At 37.1% G+C, this 26,852-nt stretch overlaps 2 protein-coding genes across 2 annotated transcripts; both read right to left on the bottom strand.

Annotated features, from left to right (window-relative positions):
- Positions 1–7,248: 7,248 nt before the first annotated feature.
- Positions 7,249–11,397, bottom strand: LOC107473358 (uncharacterized). Its single transcript, XM_016092901.3, has 3 exons — positions 9,825–11,397; positions 8,534–9,414; positions 7,249–7,609 (listed from the first exon to the last, which is right to left on the bottom strand). Exons 1-2 carry the CDS (start codon positions 11,343–11,345, stop codon positions 8,566–8,568), a joined length of 2,370 nt encoding a protein of 789 aa, XP_015948387.2. The 5' UTR covers positions 11,346–11,397; the 3' UTR covers positions 7,249–7,609; positions 8,534–8,565.
- Positions 11,397–26,843, bottom strand: LOC107473357 (uncharacterized). Its single transcript, XM_016092900.3, has 7 exons — positions 24,954–26,843; positions 24,415–24,663; positions 22,062–22,778; positions 20,788–21,609; positions 13,349–14,086; positions 12,286–13,119; positions 11,397–11,859 (listed from the first exon to the last, which is right to left on the bottom strand). The coding sequence occupies exons 1-7, from the start codon at positions 26,841–26,843 to the stop codon at positions 11,398–11,400; spliced, it is 5,712 nt and encodes a 1,903-aa protein (XP_015948386.2). The 3' UTR covers position 11,397.
- Between the last annotated feature and the right edge of the window lie 9 nt (positions 26,844–26,852).

The raw sequence follows: 26,852 nt of genomic DNA, 5'->3' as shown, positions 1-26,852 counted from the left end.
TACATCTTTTTATGTCCCTCCCTATTTTCAGTTTTTTTTTTTTTTTTTTTCTTGAGGACAAGCAAACTTTTAACTTTGGTGTTGTCGCTTCGCTTGTGGCTTTTCTGTTTATTTTAATGGCACCAAAGGGAGGTAAATCATCTTCACGGAGAAGCACAACCTGAAGAATGAGACGGCCACTAGGATACCTGAGGTGGTTGAGTTCCTTTCATTCTATATTTCCTTCCATTCTTATTATGTTATATTCCTGTTTTCTGCTGTTTTACTTGAATGTCTGCATGATCCTTTGTTATTTCAATTCCTATGTTCTAGTTTAGTTCTACTATTTTAAAATTTTCTGTTATTTGCTTTAATGTTGAAAGGTGTCTCATGTATTGCCCACTAAACTTGAAATCAAAAAGAAAGAAGAAAAGATGTAATGCATGAGAAATTGAGTTTAATTTTAAGAGTAGTCTCATTTATCCAAATGTGGTGGTATTTTCTATGACTCTGAATGCATGACATGAACAATGCATATTTAAATTTGAATCAAAGAATGTTAATATACAAGGAACAGAAATTTAGAGAACTATTATGAATTCTCTGCAATAAGTGAAAGTTTAATCCTTGAAGTAGAAGAAACAGTAAAAGAAAAATAAAAGCAAGGTCCAAGGATCTGAACATCAATGACTAGGGAGGTCAGACATGATTAAAAGCTCAAAGAGTTGTTTCCCTGGTCATATGCTTGTGGTGTGATTGTGTCAAGTAATCCTTGAGACAGAACACCAAGAGTCGAGATCAAATGCATTTAACAGAGTATGCCAAAGGCTTTGAACACTAATGTCTGGGAGTAACTGAAAGGAAAATCAGAACTTAAAGAGAGTTCCCTTGTTAAGTGCTTGTGGTGTTTTTGTGTCAAGTGAAACTTGAGACAAAACATTTAAAGTCACGGCTAGGCTCAAGGTGCAAAGCACCAAAAAAAAAAGAGAATCAAAAGAAATTTGCTGTGTTCAAGGATTAAATTGAAGTACAAAAGATTAGAGAATTCATAATATTATCCAAATTCTAATTCCGAATGACAATGACATCCTTCTAAATCAAAGGAGAATGGGATGCCAATTGCGGTTGTAAACCCCAATATAAGAAGAGACATGAGCTTAATCAAACTCTCATTCTCATGCAAATTCACATCCTAAGCCTATATTAGTTTGGTTGCTTGAGGACAAGTAATAATTCAAGTTTGGTGTTGTGATGCGTGAGCATCTTTCCTATCTTTTCCTAGTGAATTTGCATTTAATTTGTTGAGTTTAATCAAGAATTAATTATATTTTAGCCACTATGGATGTTACTTTGAGTCGTGTATAATTCTGTTTATTTTAGGTAGCATTTGGCTGTATTTGATGGAGTTTCCGCAGAAAAAGAGAAGAAGGCGAATGATGCTGTCAACCCTGATCTCTCTGCACTCGAACCTGAATAACTCGAGCTACAGAGGTCCAATCGACGTGATTTTAGTGGGGTTGGAAAGCAAACTTCCAGAGCTTTCCAATGATATATAATAGTCCACATTTTCTCCCACCAATTTGGCCAAGGCTGCGCCTAACTTGAGATTTCTCAAGTTAGGCGCAAGACAACAACAACAACATGCAACCATGGGCGTGACTCCTCAAGTAAGGCACACAAATTCTCCAAGTAAGGCACAGAATCATTCAAGTGAACTCAAAACCATGCATCCAAGCTCAAGTAAGGCGCAAGGTATCCTTGAGTAAGGCGCAAGACACTAACAAGCATGCGCAATGCACAACAACAACTCAAGTTAGGCGCAGAAGTTCACCAAGTAAGGCGCATGATTGGTGGTCCCAGCGTCCGAATTAGGAGTGCTCGAAGATTTAACTAATTTTGATTTAAATTTGTATTTTATTTTAAAATAGGAAAAGATATTATTTTAGTTTTAGAAAATATATTTTAAATTAATTAGGATTAGATATAAAAGGGAAAAAGAAACTTCTCTTCTATTATTCCACCTCATTCCAATTTACAATTTAAGAGAATCGTAGTTTCCACTATGAACCATGAGCAACTAAACCTCCACTGTTAAGGTTAGGAGCTCTGTCTATTATATGGATTGATTCTATTGTTTCTCTAGTTTAATTCATGTACTGATTTATAATTCAAGAATTGTTTTCGTTCGTTATCTTATGAATTTGGGTGGAACGGAAGTATGACCCTCTTTCTAATTGAGTTCTTGTATAACTTGGAAAAGCTCTTTACTTGAACAACATCTTGAAAATAATTTCTTCTAAATTCTAATTATCTGGACTTAACGGGATACGTGACATATAATCCTCTTATATTTGGATAATTAGGATTTTTGTGGCATAATAACTAGAATTAAACTTCACCCTCTAATTGGAATTAATTGACCAAGGAATTGGCGGTTGATGAGAGTTAGAGGAGACTAAAAAGGTCTAATGAATTAGGGTTTAGTCACATATAGTTTGCCATGAATTAAATCTTGCATGATTAAAATAGTTAGTAAGAAAAATCAATCCAGAAAATAGATAACTCCGAAGCCTTAACTGTTTCTCCATATATTATTCTCAACTTATTTACTGCATGTCTTCTGATATTCTGAATTTACTGTTTAATACTTTTGAAATCTCAAACACCATTTTCTGTTTGTCTAACTAAGCCAATCACTCGATCATTGTTGCTTGATCCATCAATCCTCGTGGGATCGATCCTCACTCACCTGAGGTATTACTTGGTACGACCAGGTGCACTTGCCGGTTAGTTTGTGGTTATAAATTCCGCACCAACCGACCTACATGGTCGGCAAGATAAAGCGACGAGGCACAAGTCAGTGTAAAGAGGTTATAAAAAATGATTATGGCAAGCTCGGACACGATATAGCTTATGACTTACAAGTCGGAAAGCCCGAGCAGAGTAAAATGCATCACAAGAATAACCTAAGTTATATAAATGATTCAACAGACAAAGCAAAATTGAACGTACAAGGTCAGAGTAATGGAAAACAAAGAGATGTGAGATTTCCTTAGGGAATCAACGATAAAAGCTTTTCATAAAGACTTTGCCAAAGAAAAACATTACTTAGCAAAAAGGTTTTCTCATAACTTAAAAGGCTTCACATAGTAAAAGCTTTCTGTCCAAAAATCAAAACAAAGGTTTTTTCAAAAAAACCTTGTAAAGGCCTTAAATCATTCAACAAAAGTTTTCAAATAAACGCAGCATCATCACATAAACAATAAAACGATTACTTTGTTAAAGGTCCTGCCCAAAAAAGGACCAGAAACAAAAATTGTTGTTAAAGACCCTATAAAAAGGACCCAATGTTAAGGAACCTCAAGCAAAGTATACAAATAAATATAAAAAGAGTTCATAAAAAGGACCCACAAGTCAGGCCTTAAAATAGCTTCAATCACTTCGGATCAAGAAGGGGGTTCAAATCATCACTAAGAGAGGAAGTCGGAGCTGCAGTCGTGGAAGTCGGAGGGGTCGGAAGCATCTCTTTGGAAGTAGTGGTCGGAGCTTCGCCTGGATGAAAAGAAGAACTCGGCATAAACCCTTCCATTTGCTCAGCCTCAGGAGAAGGAGATTCAATAATGCGCTGCCCACGAGTCTTCAAATCAGATTCTGTCTCAGGACGAAGAGGAGAAACTATCTCTCCATTGACAACCACTTTATCGGGGCGAAGGGGAGAAAGGTCCAAGTCGGGAGCAATCACTCCAACTTGTTCCTTAAACACCCTAAACATCTATTCAGAACTCTCAACAATGGAGTCCTCCAAGTCCTGATAGGCCTCTCGATTCAGGTCCAGCTATTTTTTCAGATCAAGATTATCCGAAAAGAGCCTAACATAATTTTTCTCAGACTTCTCCTTCAACCCCTCAGTCATAGCACATTGGCCCATTAATTTTTTCTCCCTCCCCTGGAGTTGGGCAAGCTCTTCCTTCAACCAAGTATTCTCCTCCTGCAGCCTCTTCTCCTCTTCCTGATACATGACAATCCTCCCTTCAAGGTCTTCTATGGATTTTTTAGAAGCACTTAAGGGAGCCTTGTTAAAAATATCAAGAAGAGAAGTATAGACCCCGACAGTCCAAATTCCCCCCCGAATTAGAACCTGAAGATGGTTTCGGAGGGAAGCATCATCCATAGAAAATTAACTATATGGAAGGATGTGCTTTCTCACGAATTTTAGACCATCGAAACTGGCCTCCCCAGCAATAGAGGAACCGGTCTCCGAGGTCTTGCATTTTTTCTTCTCAGGTTCTGGAGGGGGCTGAACCGGGGGGACAGGGGAAGGAGGAGAAAGAGGAGGAGTAGGAATAGGATTTACCAAAATCGGCCTGGAAGAAGAGGTCCCCAAACCAGACCCATGGGAGAGAAGATTGCTAGAAGTTCCAACTTTCTGGGCGTCAGCTCGGGCGCGAGCCTTCCTCTTCGCCTCCTGCACCTTCTGGTAAGCAGCGCTCGACCCACTTTTCACCATTTCCGAAAGAAAAAAACTTGGTTAGTATACAAGTTGGAATAAATACAAGTCGAAAGTTATCGAAATTAGCACCAAAGAGATAAAAAAAACTACCTAGCTCGATCCGTACAAAACTTGGAGAGCCAAGAAGAAATTTTTTGGTATCCAGGTTTGGAGCCCGCCCCCAAGCCTCTCGGAAAAACCCAACAATAGCCTCCTCTATCTCATCCAAGTTAGTTAGATCATATTTCTCTATAGGGGAGGTCTCGAACCAGTACAGGAGAAATCGGGGCTCGTTATTTTCGTTTGGAAAAAAAGGGTGATGGTACTCTACAGTCTGGATCTTGAAGAAAAGTTTTTGAAATTATGGAAAGATTCATCAAAGATGGAAAATACTTTCCGGCCCTGAATAGCTCAGAAAGACACCCACTGTTGTTTGTTTTGTTTATTTGAAGCACTGAAAGGCTTAGTCAGGTGAAAAAGGTAGAAAAAGATTCGTAAAGAAGTCAGGAAGTCAAGCTCTTGGCTAATGAGTTGGTATATTTTTAGGAAACCCCAAGAATTGGGGTAGAGTTGGGTAGGAGCCACCCGGCAATGAGATAAAACCTTTACCTCAAAGTCGGAAAAAGGGAAAGTAACCCCCAAGCAGGTGAAGAGGCGGTCATACATGAAAAAGAAGTGGGGGTCAGAATCATCAGTCCTCCCACAGCAAACCCGATCCTCAGGGTCTGGTGCTACTAACTCATACTTAGGTTCATAAGCATCAAGACTACAGATACTATGGTATTTTCGGAGTTCGGTCATAAAAACGTTATCCACTATAGAGCTTTCAGAAAGAACTGAGGCATCTACCCATCTTAAGAGAGTCTCAGGGATACGAGAAGACATTTTTCAATAATGAGGAAGTGTATATAAAAGTGATAAAACCTACAAGGAAAAAGAAACCATCAAAAAACAGGGCTCTCGAAGATAAGACACTTCTTCTAAAACAAACAAAGAAAGCAGTCAACAGCGACAAAAGAAATTATTTTTGTAAAAAAGAAAATGCAAAAATCCCAGAATTTCTTACTACAAATAACAAAAATGCATTAAAGATACAAGACCTCTCTCCGACATACAGTATATCAAGCAAAGATAAAGAAAATACTGTAAAAATGAAAAGAGGGTGCAAAGAACTAACCTTTGTAAAAAAGATAAAGAAAAATCCAAAGTACGACGCTGCAGAATAGCAAAGAGAAAGAGCCCAAGGGTTCGAGTAAGAAAATGAAGGAGTAGAAAGAGGAAACTTCAAAGAGAAGACAAAAGAAAATGAAGAAAGAGGAGGGAAAGACATTTATAAGGTGTTAGGGGCATTATCATCAAGTGACCCCCTCATTAAGGGAGCGCACCGTTACCAATGTAACTGCCCTCCACTCATAAATGCGAAAAGCCAAAGTGACGGGACAGTTCATAATTTGAAATCATGCCTTTCCAGAAACCAAAATCACGTCGGTTTTCCGACGTGATGGTAAGAAGACAACTCGAATATTCCTGAATCCAATACTCGAATCCAACTCACAAAAAGATATCGGAATCGAGTAAGGGCACTGTTCATACCCGACCCAAGTAATAAGCCAGGCCCAAACTAAGTTAAGAGGCCCAATCCAAAAGGTTGGCCTTCACTGTTTGTCCGAGCTCCTTAAAGAGGTCAGAGTCAACGCCAAAAGGCAGCCAATACTTATCTAAGTGAATAACTGCCTCCTAAAATCTCTCACCCACTTCTAGAAGAGATATCCCAACAACCCTAAGATAAAGGGACAGTTATCCACCCCCAGAAGTGGAACTACTTCAACGGTGGTTATTGGATCATCACCTATAAATACACTGATAAACTCAGGTAAAATCAAGTTCCAATTCATTCAAAACCTGCTTACCCTTTTGCTGACTTAGGCATCGGAGTGTCTTTGCAGGTACCACCCGCCATTCTTCGAAACATACAACTCGGACGGCGGCTCCCAGACTCAAACAAGTCGGAGACCACCCTCCTTTAATGTTTGGGTCTTCCCTTCAAAGCCCAATTATCCAGTTCTAGGTAAGGCCTGGAACAAGAATCAACAATATGGACATAGTCCATCTCATTAGCTAGCTGCCCTTCTCTCTTCTATTTAAAGAACTAAAAATTCTGTTCAAGATCTCCAATACACCAAACAAATTTCTCCTTTAAAATAATATTATTTTATTTTAATATTTATATTTTAATCTATCCAATAAAAGTACAATTTATTTATACTTATCAAAATAATTGATAATATAGACATATAAAATTTTAATTTTTGAAATAGAAATGAATAAAGATACAACGATGCTATGTGCATACACAAAAAACAGTTACTTACATAAAATACATATTAAAATATAAAATACACATTAAAAATGAAACAACACAAATACTTATACGCAAATATATAATGACTAATTTTTTATGTGTATATATAAAATTTTTAGTAAAGATAATTTGACCTATAAATAACTGCAAATCTTAAAATTTGTATAAATTTATAACGAATATTTTCATGTGATTAAACTTTTATTATTTCACAAAATATTTTTCTATTCATATTTGTAATTATGTATTTAAAATTGTTTTATAATATTTATTAACAGCTGTTATCATTTATTTGAGTCCTCATTCTAGTTTTCGTAATTTTCAAAACCATAATGCAAACCTCGGAAGCATGATAGGGGAGCCTAAGCAAAGAAACAACTACATATGTCTTATCTCTTCTCTAAACATACAAGTCATCTTTATCGAAGTTTTAAACATATATGCCATTGTCAACTCTGTTCTTAGAACAATCTCTCACAACTTCTACACAAACCATACTCCTCTAAAATTGGAGGTCACTTTTATTTTCTACAAGTACAGTTTCAATAACTTCAAAATAATACACACACCTCACATCATGTACGAAAATACAGAATAATAATACTTTCATGTCACTTAAAAGCCATTCACACTTCTTCCCTGTAAGATTACAGGGAACTTATTTCATGCACACCACATTTCAACAATAAGAAACAACCACTTTATTATTTGAACAGTTGTTGTCATGATGTGATCCACTTTTGCTCTTGCTGGTTGCTGCATTTGGAGTCCCATACAACCTTCAACAAAAAACTTCATAAACAGGTATGTAAGATATTTGCAAAAAGTAAAAATAGTTTTAGAATTGAAAGAAAAGAAATTAAATAAGATTCTTCATGAGTTGAATTATGATCACCCAAACTAAGTCACATTTATAACGCAAGGTCTAATGCGTTTATTTTGTGTTTTCATTTTCAATGTTTCTTATTTTCAGAATTTTGTGAAGAAAAAAAAAAAAAACAGAAAGTGAAAACGGAAAACAAAATTTTATTATTTTTACTGTTTTTACCTTTTTCTTCATAAAATTCTGAAAATAACAAAAAAAAAACAATAAATCAAACACACCCTTCAATATTTGCTATCTCTGCAAAAAACTCACCTAGAGATACTTTGTTATAAAGATGTCAGACATGTTCTAGAAGAAGATCGAATGAGAATCAATTGTGAATTCAGTGTATATCTAGCTTATATATCAAGTCACGTATGTATTACTCAATGTTGAATGAATCTTTTTCACAATTACTCTCTTCAAAGTATCAAATAATTCAGGTGGAATAAACATCAATCAATTGTGGCTGTGGCTAATTAATATTCACAAAGGACAACAATCATTAGATGATGAACAGAGCCATCACTAATGAAAATTAAAATAATCAAAAACAGAAACAGTATAATTTTCTTGAATGTTTAGCTTCCAACTAGTGCACTGCAGCACGGGGAAAAATGTATACTTTGAGCAGATAGACATGGTGTAATTAGTTAATATCAGTTACCAGCATATGTAGTTCTTACCCTTGAGAATTAACTTAGCTCATTAGACAATACTCCCTCCATTTTAAACTTACTGTCCAGTTAGACAAAGTGGTGTATTGAAAAACCAACATATCCAAATACAGTTATTTAAGTTTGAATTGGGTAGTATTGAATAATATGTATACACTTACGTATAAGTCATGTGGGTGAGATTTTGATTGTGCTAACTTAAGGTTGCTTCCTTTCCTTTCTCAAACTGTTGCTGGATCACAGTATTCAGATCAACTTTGGACCAATGCTCTTCATCTATATCCACAGCTCGTAGCTTGTGTGCTACCAGATTACCGCGAGAGAAAGTTTCCATGCACTTGCACTCGGTGATCGTAACATTCATCAACCACCGGATCTTCAAAGTTGAGTTCCCTGTGTAGAAGCTTCCAAGTCTTGGTAACTTGCTGAGAGACAGGTTCCAGAGTTCCGGGAATATCACTTGATCATCTGGTTTATCACTCTCTTCATGTGCCACTACAGTTTCCAGCAATTCACAGTTGGAAACAGATATCTCGTCCAATGCAACCAAACCTTTGGCAGTTGAGGATGTGAACAAGTATTGCAATCTTGCACAACCCTCCACATGCAGTTCAGTCAAGCAGGAGAAAGATTGTACAGTAGATGGTACCAAATTTGTCAAACAACTGCATTCCAAGACTTTCAAGACCTTGACATTTTCAAGAAGTGGGACCACCCAACTGTGCTCCAACCCTATGGATTTAAGCTTGTATAGATTTTTAAGCTCCAACTTTTTAAGCTGTGAAGGGATTTTGGTATGTTGTTCTGTCTCGGGCCTTTGTGAGTGGAATAACGCTTCAAAAGCACACTCTATCAGGCATAGCTTTTTTATATTGGGTAGTGGCACCTTTGTAAAAAAATCATTTGGAAATGTATCTGAATCATCCTTAAAACTCTGTAAAGTGAGGGTTTTTATTTTTTGGAGGTCCACATGAGGTAGTTCTTGCTCAATCATAATGATGTCTTCCTTATTCAGGGACAGTTTCACCAACTGAGGGGCAACCTAGGATAAGAAATCAATAAGAAATTAAGATAGGGACAATGTCCATTTAATTTACCTTTTCTAGAATTTAGTTATTTAGTATTTATAACTATTGGAATAACAAATTAATTCACTCTCTTTTGATTCCTCATTTTACTAATAACTTTTAGTCCCTGCTTTCAGCTAGCAATATTAAAAAGTGACATTTATAAAAGTTAAGGATATGCATGATTGGGTATAAAAATATAATAGAAATTTATGCACACGTGTGTGTTTTAACAGATTTATAAAAAGTAAAATAAACCTCTTCAATATCTATAAAGACTAAATGCATATTCTCTGTGTTTAACCAGAAACTTGGAAGTTATATATCAAACTAATAAACATGAGAACTCAGTGCAAATTGCTGGTAACAGAGCTTTCGGACATACCGATCCAGTTGAAAGGATGCCATGACTTTCTATTGTAATGGTATCTTGATCCTCTGGATAAGAACGTGGAGAATTTGGGAAATTTGCTGCTAATACCTTCAGATTTTCACAATGATAAACATTTAATTTTTCTAATAGTGGCCAATCAAGAATTTGCATTCCAGAACAGATACAACCAAGATTTGGCAAATCACATAGCACCAACAAAGTTAACTTGGGAAACATAGCTAGCTCTTTACTTGCTTCTTTGGTGGCTGCTTCATCTCTAGCAACAATTTCCACCAACTCCACACAATTTCTCACTTCTAATTTTTGTAGGTTATCTTTGGCAACTGATGCTGGAAACAGACTCTTGATGCTTTTACATTCATTGATGGTAACTGCTTCCAATGCAAGGCTGATACTACCTTTCGGATCCTTGTTCCAAACATGCCTCATAGTTGGAAGATGCTCCAAAGTCATTATCTTCAAGGGAATTGTAATAATCATGTTTGAGTCATGTGTTGGTGCATCTATCACATCAAATATTGCCTCAACAGAATCACATTTTTGCACCTGCAACTCTTCCAACTTACTTAGACATGGAAGTAAATAAGATGGAAGTATTGCACTTGAGGAAAGTTTTTCACAGCCATCCACATCTGATGAATCTATAATCTGCATTTCAGAACAAATGCTCTTCAGATTTGGCAAATCACAGAGTGTCAATGAGGTTAACTTCGTGAGCAAAGTAACCTCTTTGTTTGCTTCTTCTTTGGCTGCTTCATTGTTTGCAACAATTTCCACTAACTTCACACAGCTTCTCACATCTAATCTTTGTATATTATCTTTTGCAACTGATGCTGGAAACAAACTCTTTATGCTTTTACATTCATTGACAGTAACTTTTTCCAACGAAAGGCTCAGGCTTCCTTTAGGATCCTTGTTCCAAACATGGCTCAGATTTGGAAGCTGCTCCAAAATCAATGTCTTCAAGGGAATAACAATCATGTTTGCATCATGTGTTGGTGCATCTATCACATCAAATATTGCCTCAACAGAATCACATTTTTGCACCTGCAACTCTTCCAACTTACTTAGGCAAGGAAGTAAATAAGATGGTAGTATTGCACTTGATGAAGATTTTTCACAGCCATCCAACTTTGATGAATCTATAATTTGCATTTCAGAACAAATGCTCTTCAGATTTGGCAAATCACAGAGTGTCAATGAGGTTAACTTCGTGAAAATAGTAACCTCTTTGTTTGCTTCTTTTATCGTTGCTTCATTGTTTGCAACAATTTCCACTAACTCGGCACAGCATCTCACATCTAACTTTTGTATATTATCTTTTGCAACTGATGCTGGAAACAAACTCTTTATGCTTTTACATTCATTGACAGTAACTTTCTCCAATGCAAGGCTCAGGCTTCCTTTAGGGTCACTGTTCCAAACATGGCTCAGATTTGGAAGCCGCTCCAAGATCAATGTCCTCAAGGGAATAATAATCATGTCTGCATCATGTTTTGGTGCATCTATCATATCAAATATTGCCCCAACAGAATCACATTTTCGCACCTGCAACTCTTCCAACTTACTTAAGAACGAAAGTAAATGAGATTGCACATGGTTCTTCTTTTTCGGTATTTGATGACGGGAGCAAAGTCTTTATACTTTTACATTCATCAACAATAACTTTGCAGAGAGATGGAAGACTGAGATATCCTTCAGGATCCTTGTTCCAAACATGCCTCAGAGTTGGCAACTGCTTCAAAATCAGTGTCTTCAATCCAAGTGTAACAATCATGTTTGGATCACGAGTTGATGTATCCTTCAAATCAAATATTGCCTTGACACGATCACATTTTTGTACGCACAACTCTTCCAAATTTTCTAGCAGAGGAAATAAATGAGATGACAGTACTGCATCAGATAAAAATTCACATCCTTCCACCTTCAAAGATTTCAATTTGCTGAAAGAAAAGTCACTTGGAATCTCCTGTGCACCAAGCCATATCTCTTCCAGCTGTGGAAAATCACCAAGAGCTAAATGTCCCTGGAATTAAAAGGAAGAAAAGGGAAGAAAGGGAAAGTCAGGAAAACACATTATATCAATGAGAGCATATTCATACTCAATAAATAATGTTTACTGGTATTTTTATAGTTCATATGAATCAGTTTTGCCTCTTAATCTAGCTGGACTACAAGCATCATAATGTCCTAATTCATCCTTGACAATAACTATTCAATATGAACAGCAAGAAAAAATATTACTAGGACTTAAATTTCTCATAGGTTTAAGATTTTCAATATTATATTTAATCAAACTATATGTGTATTAATCATCATTAATTTAAGAAATAGTCTTTTTGAAATTGTAACAAAATTTGCAGTGAGATACAAAATTTTACTTCATTGTAAGATGCGATAGTCAAATTATGTTTTTGTCACAACAAAATTGGATACAGATAAGAGTCCTTACCTGATACAAGAACAACCTTCCTATGCTGGAGTTAAGATCACTGTGGAAGACCAAATCATCATCTTGGTAGTAAGAATATCGAATTCCTCTAAAGGATTCTGCATTTATCGGACCACGAGAGAAAATTTTCACCTTGGGGCACTCTAGTATCTCCACCTGAATCAAAGAGGGTAACTGCAGAGTAGCATTGCCTGGATAAAAGCAATCCAGGCTTTCCAAATCTTCAAGTCTTATCCTCTCTAGTCGCTCAAATTTGATCTCTTGATTCTCCTGTGTCTCATCTTGCTCATCTCCCACGATTTCTTTCATTGATTCGCAACTGTAAATACACATCTCCTTGAGGTTTTTTAACATTCTTGCTGTTCGGGATGTGAATAAACATGCTAATCTATGACACCTGCTTATTTTCAGTTCTTTCAGATTGGAGCCAGATTGCACTACTAATGATGTCAAACTTGGACATTCAGAAACATATAGTAACTGTAGCTTTGGCAGGTGCTCTAAACCACTAATGGAGCTCAGTTCAGATAAATCAAACAGATGCAACTGTTTCAAGTTTCCAAGAGTCCCATTACTATTGATGATTTTGGGAGTATCTAATTGAGAGAATATCTCCTGGATAATACAATAGTATATTTCCAATTTTTCTAAATTGGGTGTCTTCTCAAGCAGTTGCAAAGGCAAAGTGGACTTCTCATTCACATCATCATCTAAGTATAACTCGAGCACATTTAAATATTGAAGTTTTACATCATCTGCAACTTGACTTAACAATGAACATAACACCGAAGTGTCTTTCCAATTAAGACACAAATGCTCCACCTCAGAAATAACCTATTCCAGGTGAAAACAAATATACTCCATCCAAGAAAGGGAAGAAGTCTGAATTAATTAATGAGACAATATACATCCCTACATCAAGCCCAGTGGTGAAACTGTAATATACATTGACTTGCTATAAGAGGAAGAATAAGTACACAACATTTCTCTTAATCAGACAATTAGAAGAAAACGAAAGAAAGAATGCGCCAGAGTGTGAGAGCAGATAATTCATGTATGTTACCTGTATGCTCGAGAAAGTGGGATGTATGGTAATTGAAGTACTATCTTCTGCTTTTAGCTGACCCTGAAATAGCTGCAACTTATTACAGCCAATCACGTCTAATACGTGTAACTCGGGGCAACCCAGAGTGAACGTTGTAGAGCAAAAGCAAGTGAGCTGCGGCAATATATTTAGTTTCAGCTTTGTTAATCGAGGAAACAAACTCTTTCCTGTAGTGCCTTCTTCTGCTTCCCTTTTCTCTTTCTCTCCATCTTCCCTTCCAACAATTTCTAGCAACTCATCGCAGAAACTTACATCAAGCTGCTCGAGCATCCTAAGATCCCTGGCCAGAGCTGTAGGGAATAGTGTTTCCAATTTGTCACATGACTCAACAATCACTTCTTGCAGATTTTGAAAGCAGGAAATTCCTTGATTATCCATTTCCCACACATGTGTCATATTCGGTAGCCAGTCTAAATACAACTTCTTTAATTGGAATGTTCCCCTAAACACGGTGTCATTCATCTCAAAGATGGATTTTATTTTGTCGCAATCACGCACAGTAAGTTCTTTTAGTCTCTTCAGGCAACAAAGAACATTAGATGGAATTGCATATAATTCAAATTCAATCCCACTCAAGGTCAAAGATTCCAAATTGTAAAACCAATCTTTTTGCAGATCATTTTTACCACCTTGCCAGACTTCTTGTAGGTATGGATGTTCATGAACACTTATCTCGTCCATGCCTTCAAAATATTTCTGTACATATTGCAAATAAATTTATAGTCAATTATATTGTAATAATTCATATAACCCAAATGGTTGAATATTAGTAGAACTTCAAAATTCTCTTCCTATTTGAATCTAGATTATAGGGACAAGTGCAGCAATGTATCAAACTAGAGCAAATGATAAAGCATAAAATGATTTAACAACATGCTTGCTTTCAGGAAATATTTAAGGCGAGTACAATATTGTTAAAAAGTAGAGCATCCTTTCCTCTTTTTCTGCTTTGACAGTTGGGGAAAAGTAAAGGTTGGCAAACTTCTATGGATAAATGAAACAGAAGACTAACACTGCAACATACACAAATAATACGCTATAGATTATAGAATTACGGATACAAAGATTCGACAATGTTTAGAAATTATAAGATATGGCAAGATTTTAGTATAAAATACAAAATTAGTAAAAATAATTAACACAAAAAAGAATATTGATGTCAATATTAGTATAAGATTTAAAAATCAGTGTAAAGTGTAAACACAATAAAATGTACTTATTTAGTTTATTATTTTATTATAAAACTTTTACTTATATAGGTAGAAAATTTAATTTTTTTAAAAATTAGTATGGAAACTAATAATAACAAAAGATTACTAAGTCTAAGAGACCAACACTTTCAGTGAAAAAAAATGGGAAATTGACTAATATTGGTTCAAATACAAGACTCAAATAAAACTATTAATTATAAAGTGATATATTCCTAATATGATAAGTCCACCATATATTCTTCAAACACAGTCCAAACTCAATGATACATTCAAATATAAGTTTCAATTTTCCTTCCATAAATATAATTGCATATCTTGACATTTAGTTTGATTACATTTTCGTACTTCTCATTATTTACTACTAATTCAAACAAAATCTTAAAGTTTGCGATGAGATTACAAGTGTGAGGAAAATTTTCATCCACCAGATTAATTCTGCTCATGATTTTGAAAAAAAAAAAGGAATAAGAGAACCAGCAAATAATAAAATGAAAATTTAGAGAATATCTTGGTCTCAATAGATTAATATTCTGAAACGAGGGACTAAATTATGATGTTTGTGTGATTTGAAAAACACAATGAGAGAAGGTGCGAGAGGGGGAGAGAGAGTGGCGGCACAAGGGGATCAACGTGGGATGCACAAGGATGCGGGTGAAGAAAGAAGCAAGGGTGGGGGGAGACCAGCCACGCAAGGGACCTTCGGAAGCAAGGTATCCTTCAGGGGTTTCGACACCTAAACCCTTGGTTATTGATGAATATCTGGAGGGGGATCGTCTTGCTGTGGTTGAGGGAGGCAATGGGGGAAGGCCTAAAGTGACCTTTTCTAGTGAAGGAAGAAAGGTTCTAGCTGAACCCTACAAAGACTCCATTGTAGTGAAGGTTCTTGGCAAGCATGTCAGTCACACTGCTTTATCTCATAGACTATGCTTCATTTGGAGGCTTAAGGGAGGATATGAAATTTTGGATGTTGGTGAAATGCGATCTTTTGGAAGATCGAGAGAAGGTTCTCCTTGGAGGCCCGTGGATGATCGACGGCTTTTATTTGGCAGTTAAACCCTGGTCATTTGAGTTCCATCCGGCAGAGGAATCCTTTGGTTCCACTCTTGTGTGGGTTCGTTTCAATGGGCTGAAGATCTTTTACTACCAGGAAAAGGCCATGCAACGTATTGCGACGGCGGTAGGCAAACCGATTAAAGTGGACATTGCGACAAAAGAGGCGGAAAGGGGAAAATTTGCCCGGGCATGTATCCTCATCGATTTAGGAGTGCCGCTGATTGATGAGATTGAAGTGGATGATGTTATTTACAAAGTGGATTATGAACATCTTGAACTGATTTGTGAGAAGTGCAAGTGTTATGGTCATGTTGGAGTTGATTGCAAGAAGGTTAATGACGTTAAAGCGGTGGAGGAAGATTTTCCTTTGCCGGAAAACGATAACTAGCACGCTGACTCTACAGAGACAGAGCAGCAGCAAGATGCTTCCTTTTTTGGCAAGTCTTCAATTGCTGAGGAAAATCAGGGATATCCAAAGTCAGCGCCTAGTAAGGTGCATGCGGAATTAGGAGATGTTCATGCATCTAATCAGGAGGAGGCAATTGGGGCATGGATTAAGGTGATTAAGAAAAAAGGGAAGGTTCTAAGAGATGTGGACAAGAATCTTAAATCCCAAGGGCCCAAACAATAGGCCCGTCACAAAAAGACCTTTGGTGGTAGCTAATCTCTCAAAAAGGCTAATGAAATATGGGCATCCCTCCTCAGGCAAGTCTAATAATCAATCCAAGGACAATAACACCAAACATCTTTCTCCTTCACACGAGGGAACAGTAGCAGGAACAAGTGGAAGCAAATTAGATACTCCCTTTTTCCATTATAACAGAAAGCGTCTAAGGCCACGCTCCCTTCAGAACTCACCACAAGATGCGGGAGCTAAGGAGCAGGATGAAAGGAACCAGAAGTTTTTTGGGCCCAATGTTGGAAAGGGAAAGGAGATCGCCGAGGAAAGGGTGCCTGAGCTATAAAGCAGGTAGTGTAATTTTCCTAAATTTATTGTTTATTGCTATGGATAGTGAAAACATAAGCATCTTAGCGTGGAATGTGAGAGGGGCATCTAGTAACTTAGCCCGCGTGCACTTTAAGGAGATTGTGAAGAATCACCATCCTACCTTCTTTATTGATATTGAAACTCATATAGTCTTTGATGAGATGAAATTCTTTTGGGAGAAGCTCGGGTATAGTAGTGTTGGCATCTTTGAGGTTAGGGGCCAGAGTGGGGGTATCTAGGTTCTGGTACAGGAGTCTCGGAAGGAAAGTAGAATTCTTGATATCACTGAGCATTGTGTCTCCTTCGAAGCGGTAAAATGGGTCTAATGCATGGGTGTGCAACGTTATTTATGCCCATCCTCAGGTGCAATATAGAACCCTTTGGGAATATCTTGAAAAGTTCTCTGCTATTATTTCCTACCCTTGGATTGCTCTTGGAGACTTCAACGAAGTTCTCATCTCAACAGATGTGAAAGGAGGGGCCTTCAACGCTAACAGATCTCCTGCTTTTGCAACTGCCATGGATAGCTGCGGACTTAGGATATGGGTACGAAGGGAAGGAAGTTTACTTGGCACAAGAGAGTTAAGGGAGGATTGGATGTAGCAAAAAAATTGGATAGGACCTTCCTTAATGAAGATTGGCGTCTGCTTTATCCTGAGGCTTTTTGCGAAATTCTGGGAAGGTATCACTCTGATCATTCACCGATCTTGGTCATGTGTAATCCTGCTGGTATGAATAAGAGGAAGAAAAACCGTCCTTTCAGATTCCAAGCGGCATGGACCACCCATCCCCTCTTCCGTGAAGTAGTTCACAAGGCCTGGGACTCTGGGTCTCCGGATGTATCCAAAAGTCTGACTGCTGTAAAAAGACATGCTCAAAAATTTAACTTAGAAGTTTTTGGCAACATTTTCATTACAAAAAGAGAGCTTGAGCAGAATATTAACAGAGTCCAAATTTCTTTGGAGTCTTGTGATGACCCTGGTTTGAGGGAAGAAGAAAAACGACTTCAACAAGAGTTAAATTCTGTCCTCTTAAGAGAGGAGATTTACTGGTACCAAAAATCTAGGGAAAAATGGATCAAGTTCAAAGACAGAAATACAAGCTTCTTTCACCTCCAAACCATTGTCAAAAGAAAAAGAAATAAAATTCACAGCCTTATGTTGGAAGATGGAACTTGGTCGAATGATGAGGGTTCCCTTAAAGAGGAAGCCAATAATTTTTTCCAGAGACTTTTTTGTTCTCGAGAGGAAGTGGCTATTGGTGTTCTTGATGGGGTTCCTCTGTCGCAGTTTAGTCAAAAGGCCTGCAAGTTTCTCTCTGAACCAGTTTCGATTGAGGAGGTGAGGAGGACTGTTATGGAGATGAACTCCTTCAAAGCACCTAGACCAGATGGCTTCCAAGCTATTTTCTTTAAGGAGTATTGGGACCTAGTTGGAAAGGATATTTGGAAGATTGTGTGTAAAGCTTTTGCAGGTGAAGTTTTAGAAGCTTCCTTTTTTGAGACTCTTATTGTTTTAATCTCGAAAGTGGACAGACCGACGGTCATGAAAGAATTTAGGCCTACAAGCCTATGTAACGTCATATACAAAATTTTAACTAAGGTCCTTGTTAATCGTTTCCGCCCTTTCCTTATGGAAGTCATTGGTCCTCTTCAAGGGGGATTTATCCCGGGGAGAAGAACGAGCGAGAATATCATTATTGCACAAGAGATCCTTAATTTTATGCGCAAGACCAAGTCCAAGAAAGGTACTATGGCTTTCAAAATTGATTTAGAGAAGGCATATGATAGGGTAGATTGGAGATTTCTTCAACATACTCTTACTAGTTTTGGCTTCTCTTAGAACATAACTAGCCTAATCATGAGGTATGTTTGCTCTTCTTCACTTTCAATCCTATGGAATGGTGAGAGGTTACAGAATTTTAATCCTCAGAGAGGGCTAAGACAAGGTGACTCTCTATCTCCGTATCTCTTCGTTATGTGTATGGAACGATTGGCTTACCTTATCTCTCATTATGTTTCTAATGGATCTTGGGTACTTGTTGCCATCTCCAAAGGGAGACCTAGGATTTTGCATCTTATGTTTGCTGACGACCTTCTCCTTTTCTGCAAAGCAACAAGATCGCAGGTTGAAATGGTTATGCAGGTTCTTGATCTCTTTACAAAGGCATCTGGATTGAAAGTTAATCTGGCCAAGTCTAAGGCTCAATGCTCAAGAATATCACTCAGCGGAGGAAGGAGGTCTTGTCAAGGGTTTCTCAGATTCACTTAACTCAGACCTGGGCAGATATTTAGTGGTGAACATTGGCCACGATAGAGCGGCAAAAAAGACGGTGCAGGAGGTTATTGACAAGGTCCAAGGGAGGCTAGCTAGCTGGAAAGGTAGGCTGCTTAACAAGACAGGAAGGTTATGTTTGGTTAAGTCGGTGTTGACTTCCATTCCGGTGTATAATATGCAAGTAGTCTTTTTTCCCTCTTGTGGAAAAATTGATTCAATGTTGAGACAATTCTTTTGGAAGGGTTAGATTGATGGGAAGGGACTATCCCTTGTGAATTGGACTAAGGTTATCGCTCCAAGAAAACACGGAGGCCTAGGGGTGAGGGACTCTAGGTGTGTGAACATTGCCCTTCTGGAAAAGCTTGTTTGGCAACTTCTTCACTGCAAAGAGAAATTATGGGTACAACTCCTAACTAAAAAGTATTTGTCTGCTGGAAAAGGTTTTGTGGAGGTTGTTGGGGCTTCTTATGTTTGGAAAAGTGTGATAAAAGCGTTCAATAGCTTGAAAGAGGGCTTTGCGTGGTGCTATGGTACTTTGGATCAATCCTTGTGGTTTGATCAATGGTCTCCTTTGGGTAAGCTTGCGGACTTAATTCCATACGTTCATATAACTGACCTCCACCTTTCTCTAGATGACGTTATTTGCAATGGTTGATGGGATCTCAGCAAGCTCTATTCTCCTCTTCCTCATCATATTCGTTCGTCCCTAATTGAGTTGCTTGTTCCTGGTAACAACCATTATGGCCCAGGGTGGGTTTGGGCTGCTGCCTCAACAAAGGAGTATTCTTCCAGAAGTGGATATCTTTGGTTAGCGAAAAGAAAACTCCAATGGGATGAAAGCGAAGACTGGAATTGGATATGGAAGCCTTTCATCCCGGAGAAGATCAAGTTCTTATTCTAGCTTTCGCTTCACAATGCTGTCCCTACTGACGCGCTCCAGTTCAAGCGCAAGTTAACACCTAGTGATATTTGTAAGAGGCGTGGTGCCCATTCTGAATCAATTCTGCACTGTTTTAGAGATTGCGACAGGGCCAAAGCTGTTTGGAATATCATCGACCCTTCGTTCATCGAGACTAGAGGATCATCCGATTTAGCTCCTTGGCTCAAACAGGGCATATCTAGTAAGGACTGCCTCTTCGCATCGGGAATATGGTGTATATGGAGGCATCGATGTCATGAGATTTTCAACCCGGATGAAATTTGGTCCGATAAGAAAGTGGCAATCCTAGCTAGAAATATGAGCTTTGATCTTAGAAACCTTCATTACAACCGGATTATCTATTCAGATATTGAAAGGAAATTTAAGTGGGAGCCTCCACCCAACGGCACTTTCAAGGTCAATTACGATACTAGTGTTCTTCAGGGAGTCCAGCGAGCTGGTTTTGGTTGTGTTCTAAGGGATGATAGAGGGAGATGGGTGTTGGGCCGTTCAGGTGCTTTTCTTTTCTGATCTGTTTATCGTTGTGAGCTGTTGGCTTCTTGGCAAGGGCTGATGTTAGCCTGGGAAGCTGGTTGCACGAGTGTTATTTGTGAGACGGACTCGCTCGATATCTTGTGTTGAATAACATCACCACCCAAACACATGAGGTGAAGGATATTGTGTTAAAACTCCAAGATCTTTTCTCCAAAGACTGGGAGGTCCAATTCCATTTGATTCGAAGGGAAGCTAATGGTGTCGCTGATTGGTTGGCTAAATCTGGAGCAAGAAGTGATTCAGCTCATGTTTCTTGGATCAAGTCTGGTATAGATTTGGAGCAAATCCTAGTGCAGGAGACTACTAGTTATAGCTAGTTTGGCTTGGCTTGTGTTTTGTTTCTTTTTTTTTTTTTTTTTAGTCACAAAAAAAGTTCTTGGTCCCAATACGCATACCTTGTTCTTGAACATGTCTTGTATTGTAGCTTGTAGATGGCCATTCCAGCACCATCTCTTTTTCTCTTTATCATGCACAACATATATCTTCTGCAGAATTGGTGTGCTCTTGACTTCTCGACAGAAACTTTCCATTTTGGGACAAGCACTCACCACCAATTTCTCCAATGATGGGAACTCAAACACACAACTCTCGGAGTTGCAAAAGCTTTCTAGGCTCTTCAGAGAGACAAGTTCTAGAGTTTTCAATTGTTTGAAAAGAATGTTGACCTCACATAATGCATTTTCTTCTTCTTTCCCTTGCTCCGATACAATTTCCGTGAGAGATTTACAATCAATTACCTTCATGACATTGAGTTGACTCAAGCTTCTAGCAGTTGGTAGTGACATTAAATATTTCAGCCCTTGACAATCAACTACTTCTAGATTTGTCAAGTACGCGAGAGATACAGATGACAGCGCTATGGTGCTCAACCCATGACAATTCTTTAAGATCAAGAACTCTATCCTTTGAAGAATTGCATCTTGTTCAAAGCCAATCTTCTCAAGCCTAGATAAGTTCGTTAACTTCAAGCTTTTCAATTTTGGAACAACACCTAAACTTTCAAAATTGGCTGGCTTTTCAAGAGGCATCAAAACTTTGAAGGAACAATCATTCAACCATAAGCTTTTCAGATTAGGATTGCTATGCAGGAAAGAATATATAACTTCAGTTTTCTTTAATCTTGATAAGCGAAGCTCTTCTAAGTTGTCTCTTCGATAACGAGTTGACGACTTTGCATGCTGCCACTCAATTTGCATGGACTTCAAATTATTGATTACCTATACAAAATAAATGATGAAACCAGAGAAAATAAAAATTGTAAATATACATAAAAGTTGAATGTAGGAAGAGAAAAACTATATGTAACATTTAATTGACTATTTTCTTTAATATGTTAGCTGTACAAAAAAAATCAGCTACCAAATTAGCCATTCATATAGAATACATGATACAAAATACACATTGAAAATAAATTAAACTATAAATATATTTATACACAAATAGATGGTGACTGGTTTATGGTATGCACATAGCATTTTGTTTCTCTAATTTGTTTTTTCTTCTGTTTCCTTTACTTTCCTGAACTAGAAACAATTCTCAAGAATTGAAAAGCTATTATTTTTATATAGTTAAAGCCTCTATCCCAATTACAAAACTATAAACCACAAACTAAAATTTCATCTCACAAACATTAAAACTAAAACTAAATTGAAAGTAGGTTTGCTATTACCTCTTCAGGGAAAAGGATTCTCTCTTTTCCAGATGATGCATCTACTTTTTCTTCTGTGAATAATTCTAGGTTGTCACAAAGTTCAATAGATAGCTCATTCAACAGTGGACAACTTAATCCATTAACTCCTGGATAGAAACTCTTGAACTTTGGCAATTTTGAAAAATTGAGAGTGGTTAGTTTGGGAAGTTTAAATTCTCTGCCTCTTTTTATATCTTCTTCCTCTCCCTTAGCCACAATTTCCCTCAGCCGAATGCAATCCAATACCACAAGGTATTCAAGATTTTCCAGATTCTCGGCCACAAAAACTGGAAACATATTTTCCAAGTTTTCACAATCTTGAACATACATCTTTTGCAGATGGTTGAAGTAAAAAATCCCTTCTTGATTTTCCCTCCATCTCAATACATGTTCCAGTTTTGGGAGTGTTTCCAAATGAACTTCTTGCAAACGGCTTACATACTTAGCATATTTGTTTTTAAAAGCTAGGTCAAATATAGCTTCCATTGAATTGCAACTAGTAACCCTCAAACTACTTAGGCTCCGAAATATTCCCACCAAGTAACTTGGAAACACATTCACTAATTTGTCGCACTTCTCAATGATTAGAGTGTCCAACTTGCCAAAGGAATCTTTGCGGACTCCAGAACTCCATATTTCACTCAACCTCTTCATGCTACTCAATTTGATATTCTTCAACTTTGGAAAGATGCTATCCTGTTTTGGTTCAAAATAGTCACAAGATAATCAAATTAACAAGGTAAAATATATCAAACCAATGGAGAAAATAAGTAGATTATATAGGTTTCTTTTATTTTAATTAAGAAATAGCAGTATATATTGATTGCCAACCAAGCAGCCAGAATAATTATCAGAAAGGATATCTTTTTTTCAAAAGTAAAGATGGAGAGAAAAATTTTATGCATAAAATACATGTATATGAAGCTCATCTATGAAAACACAATACTTACCGTCAATAAAACATAGCCACTGCATGAATAACTATTTTCAAGGGTCATATCAATATTATTGGCAGTCAAAAATATAATTTCTAAAGACAACAACACATATTTATCTCACTGGATACAATTGGTTACATGAATAAAATGATATCATTATTTTTGTCATGCATATCTTTATTAAATTCATTTATGCTTAAATCTCTCTTGAGCAAACTTCTTAGATCTCTTTCTGCCTCTAACTACTAGTTTATCTCCCATCTAATATATCTTCCTTGTTGGATGTTTTGTTGATTTTCTCTCCGTTTACCTAAACCACTTAAGACGAGATTCTACCATTTTTCAATAATATGCGCCATTCCGAGTTTTTTCTTAGGTCCTTGTTCCTTATTCTGCCTATTCGCATATGGTTACTCATCCCACTAAGCATCCTCATTTCATTCACACCAAGCTTATGCTGATATTCACCTTTTCTCACCTAATATTATATTCCATACAACATAACTAGTCTAATAACAGTATGATAAAATTTATCCTTAGGTTTGAAGTACCCTTTTTGTCTCGTATGATACCCGAAACACTTATCAAATCCACTTTGACTAACCTGGTTGAATTCTATGGTTTACATAATCCTCTATTTCTCCATTATCTTGAGCAATACAACTAAGATACGTCTTGACCTATGCTGTGATATTTTTTTCCAATTTTCACTTCTTTGTTTGACTTCTATGTTCTCATGCTGAACTTACACTATATGTTTTGTCTTAATACGACTTATGCATAAACCATATACTTCCAAATTGTCCCCGGAAACTTAACTTCTCATTTCAATCTTTCCTTGATTTTCCTATAAGGACAATGTCAACAGCAAAAAGTATACATCGTGATACAGGTTACTGAATATGCTCAGTAAACACCTCCAAGCCTAGTGTAAAAAGGTAAGAGCTTAGAGATGACCTACACCAATAAAAATTCCTCTATTATACTGCCACCTTGGTTCTTGCACTAGTTGTAACCCCATTGTATATATCCTTAATTGCACGATATATGTTATCCTTACTCCATTTTTCTTCAAGACTTTCCATATATAGGACTTTACTTGGTAGCCTATCGTATTTCTTTTCCAAGTCAATAAAGACCATATATAAATCTTTCTAATTGCTCTAATACCTGTCCACCGTTTCCCTTAACAAGTAGTATATAGCTTCTATAATAGATATATCCGACATAAAATTAATTTTTTTTTAACTAGAGTCTCTTGTCTCAACCTTCACTCTATCATCCTCTCCCACAACTTCATGGTATGATTCATGAGTTTCATTCTTCTATAATTTCCACAATTTCGTATATAGAAAATATAAGAATTGAAATCAAAATGTTACCAACCTCCATACCTTCTTACTACTATCCCGACATTGCTCTTGGTTAAAGATGCATCTCATCTGCTCACATTCACTAATGAAAAGGCTCTGAAGATTCACTAAACCCTTGGCTACAGATAATGACAATAAATATTTTAAATTGCCACAATTATTCACGTCCAGATGTATCAAATTTCCAAAATGAGAGCTTTGGCCATCATTCCATATACAGTCAATTTGGATAGCCGACAACTCCAACCTTTCCAATTTGGTAACTCCAACCTGCCAAGCAACAATACAATCAGTAACTCTAGAAATGTTAAGTGATTTTGCATTTCTCAATTCATAAATTTACATTAGAAAATAAATATTTCTTAAGTTTAATCAAATAGAGTATGATTATAAAAATGTTATGTGTATACCAAAAACCAATAATCATGCATTTGTGTATACATGTGTTATTTCACATATTTTCAATATGTATTTCATATTCGAATATATATTCTATAAGAATTACTGGTTTAGCGTAGAAGAAAAACAAATTTATATGTTAGTTTGAACTTTGAACGCACCCTTCCGTGGAATAGTATTCTAGAATCTTCAAGCAAAATGGGATCAAATCCAACAAATTCAACCAGAGATCGTAGAGACAAATGACGTAGTTCAGGAAACCCAAGAGTTCCAATTTGACTTGTATTCTCTACGTGGACAATCTCCTTCAAAGAGCTACATTCAGAAACTTCAATTGTTTCAAGTGCGGTTAGAAATCCAACCAGAGAGATTTGAAAGACATTCTTCAATGCACTGCAAAGCATGATCTTGATGATTTTCAGTTTACCAAAGGAAGGTTTTGAAAGTTCACAAGATGATGAGCATATCTCCTTCATGTTCTTGAGCTTATAGAGATCCAGTAACTCTAATTTAGGGAAAGCCATCTCAGGACGCTTCCTGTCTTTTGGGTTGATGAGGGAGCAAATGTCAGAATTGCTTACAATGAACAACTCTTTAAGACAGGGAAATCCTTTTAAATTCAACTCATAAAAAAGATCTTGAACGCCATTGAATTTTTCCAACAGAAGATTTTCAACTCTTTCAAACAACATCTTGATCTCGTTCTGAGAATGAATGTCAAAGCCATATTTTTGCTGTATTGCCAAGAAGCGCACCAGTTCATACTTTTCTGGCATCTTGAATTCTTGCTTTGAATATCTCTCAGAAGAGCCAACAATGATCTTGTAGTTTTGCAGCCTGTCAAAGAACAAATTCTTGGGAAGATGGGCAGCACTTGGGATTTGAAGGTCTAAATTTGATAGTTGATTCAGATGCCCCAACTCAGATAAACTAGCAATTTCACTCTGGTTTTCCTGTTCTTCATTAATCTTCCATTGAATTGAAGTGTTTCTCATATACAACTCCTCCAGTCTGGTCATACTTGATATTACCTTGGGCGGAATACCACCAAGTTTGGTGCAATTGCTTATGTCAAAGATTTGTAGCTTAGACAAGTTCTTCAACTCAACAGGCAAGCTTTCAATCTCAGATCCTGAAAAGCTAAGAATTCTTAGATTCTTCAACTCTCCAATGATGCACAAACTTTTCTCATCTATTTTGCAGTGCTCCAAACAGAGCATTCTGAGTTTTGTTAGGTATCCAATTGATGAGGGCAACGGTAAGAGATGGATGCCAGTCAAAATCAACACTCTGAGTTCTTTCATTTCTTGGAAAAAGTTATCTGGTATTTTCAAATGTGGATCATTATTGTCAATATGAAACACTCTAACCCTGGGGCATCTTATTCTTCTAGGAAACTCCTCAATGAAATCACAATGTTGTAAGAAAATATCAGTGTACTTTTCAAGTTTGTCCTCATCAGGCCATTCATCTAGTTTTCCTTTTGTCAATCTGAACACATGGTTGTCCGCGGATGCTATTGACAAAGCAGCATTGCGAACAAGATTTTGCATAGAGAAATGATCACTTGAATAGCTGTCAGACAATAAACCTGATTGTTTTAACTTCACAAGCAACGATTGTACTCTATCTCTGGCCTCCCTTACTGTATAGATGTCTTGGAGAAAACCCAAACCAATGCAGCGTTTCACCAAGTCTGCAATTAAAGCATCGTGACCCATACTAGCACAAAGCAAGAAGGTAAGCTTGAGCTCCTCATTTTCTAGAAGATTATAACTCAACCTTGTAGAATACTCAGGTGTTCCTGTTAGACTTTGCCTATGAAGCTTCAGACGAGTATCCTCCCAAACTGAGGGGCTCTGATTTTTCAATGCCTTTGCTGTCGTAACTATTGACATGGGCAAACCATGACATTTTTTGGTGATCTCAGCTGCTATTTTTCCAAGTTCAAAATTTTTGTCGACAATTCCAGCCCTTTTCTTGAACAAGGTCTCGGCTTCCTTGTCACTCAGGACATTAACTGAGAAGATTAAGCTTGGCTTCACACCCATTTGGCTCAA

This window comes from Arachis duranensis, chromosome 2, assembly GCF_000817695.3.
Source record: "Arachis duranensis cultivar V14167 chromosome 2, aradu.V14167.gnm2.J7QH, whole genome shotgun sequence".
Lineage (NCBI taxonomy): Eukaryota > Viridiplantae > Streptophyta > Magnoliopsida > Fabales > Fabaceae > Arachis > Arachis duranensis.
The sequence above is the reverse complement of the archived record's forward strand: the minus strand, read 5'-3'. Positions and strand labels throughout refer to the sequence as shown.

Coding starts and splice junctions, on each gene's coding strand:
- LOC107473358 (XM_016092901.3), bottom strand. CDS start 11,345: ATGATAGATGCACCAAAACATGATGCAGACATGATTATTATTCCCTTG. Junction 9,415..9,824: donor GCATCCTTTCAACTGGATCG/GTATGTCCGAAA, acceptor TTCTTATCCTAG/GTTGCCCCTCAGTTGGTGAA.
- LOC107473357 (XM_016092900.3), bottom strand. CDS start 26,843: ATGGGTGTGAAGCCAAGCTTAATCTTCTCAGTTAATGTCCTGAGTGAC. Junction 14,087..20,787: donor AAGACATGTTCAAGAACAAG/GTATGCGTATTG, acceptor CAATATGTACAG/AAATATTTTGAAGGCATGGA. Junction 13,120..13,348: donor CCACTTTCTCGAGCATACAG/GTAACATACATG, acceptor CACCTGGAATAG/GTTATTTCTGAGGTGGAGCA.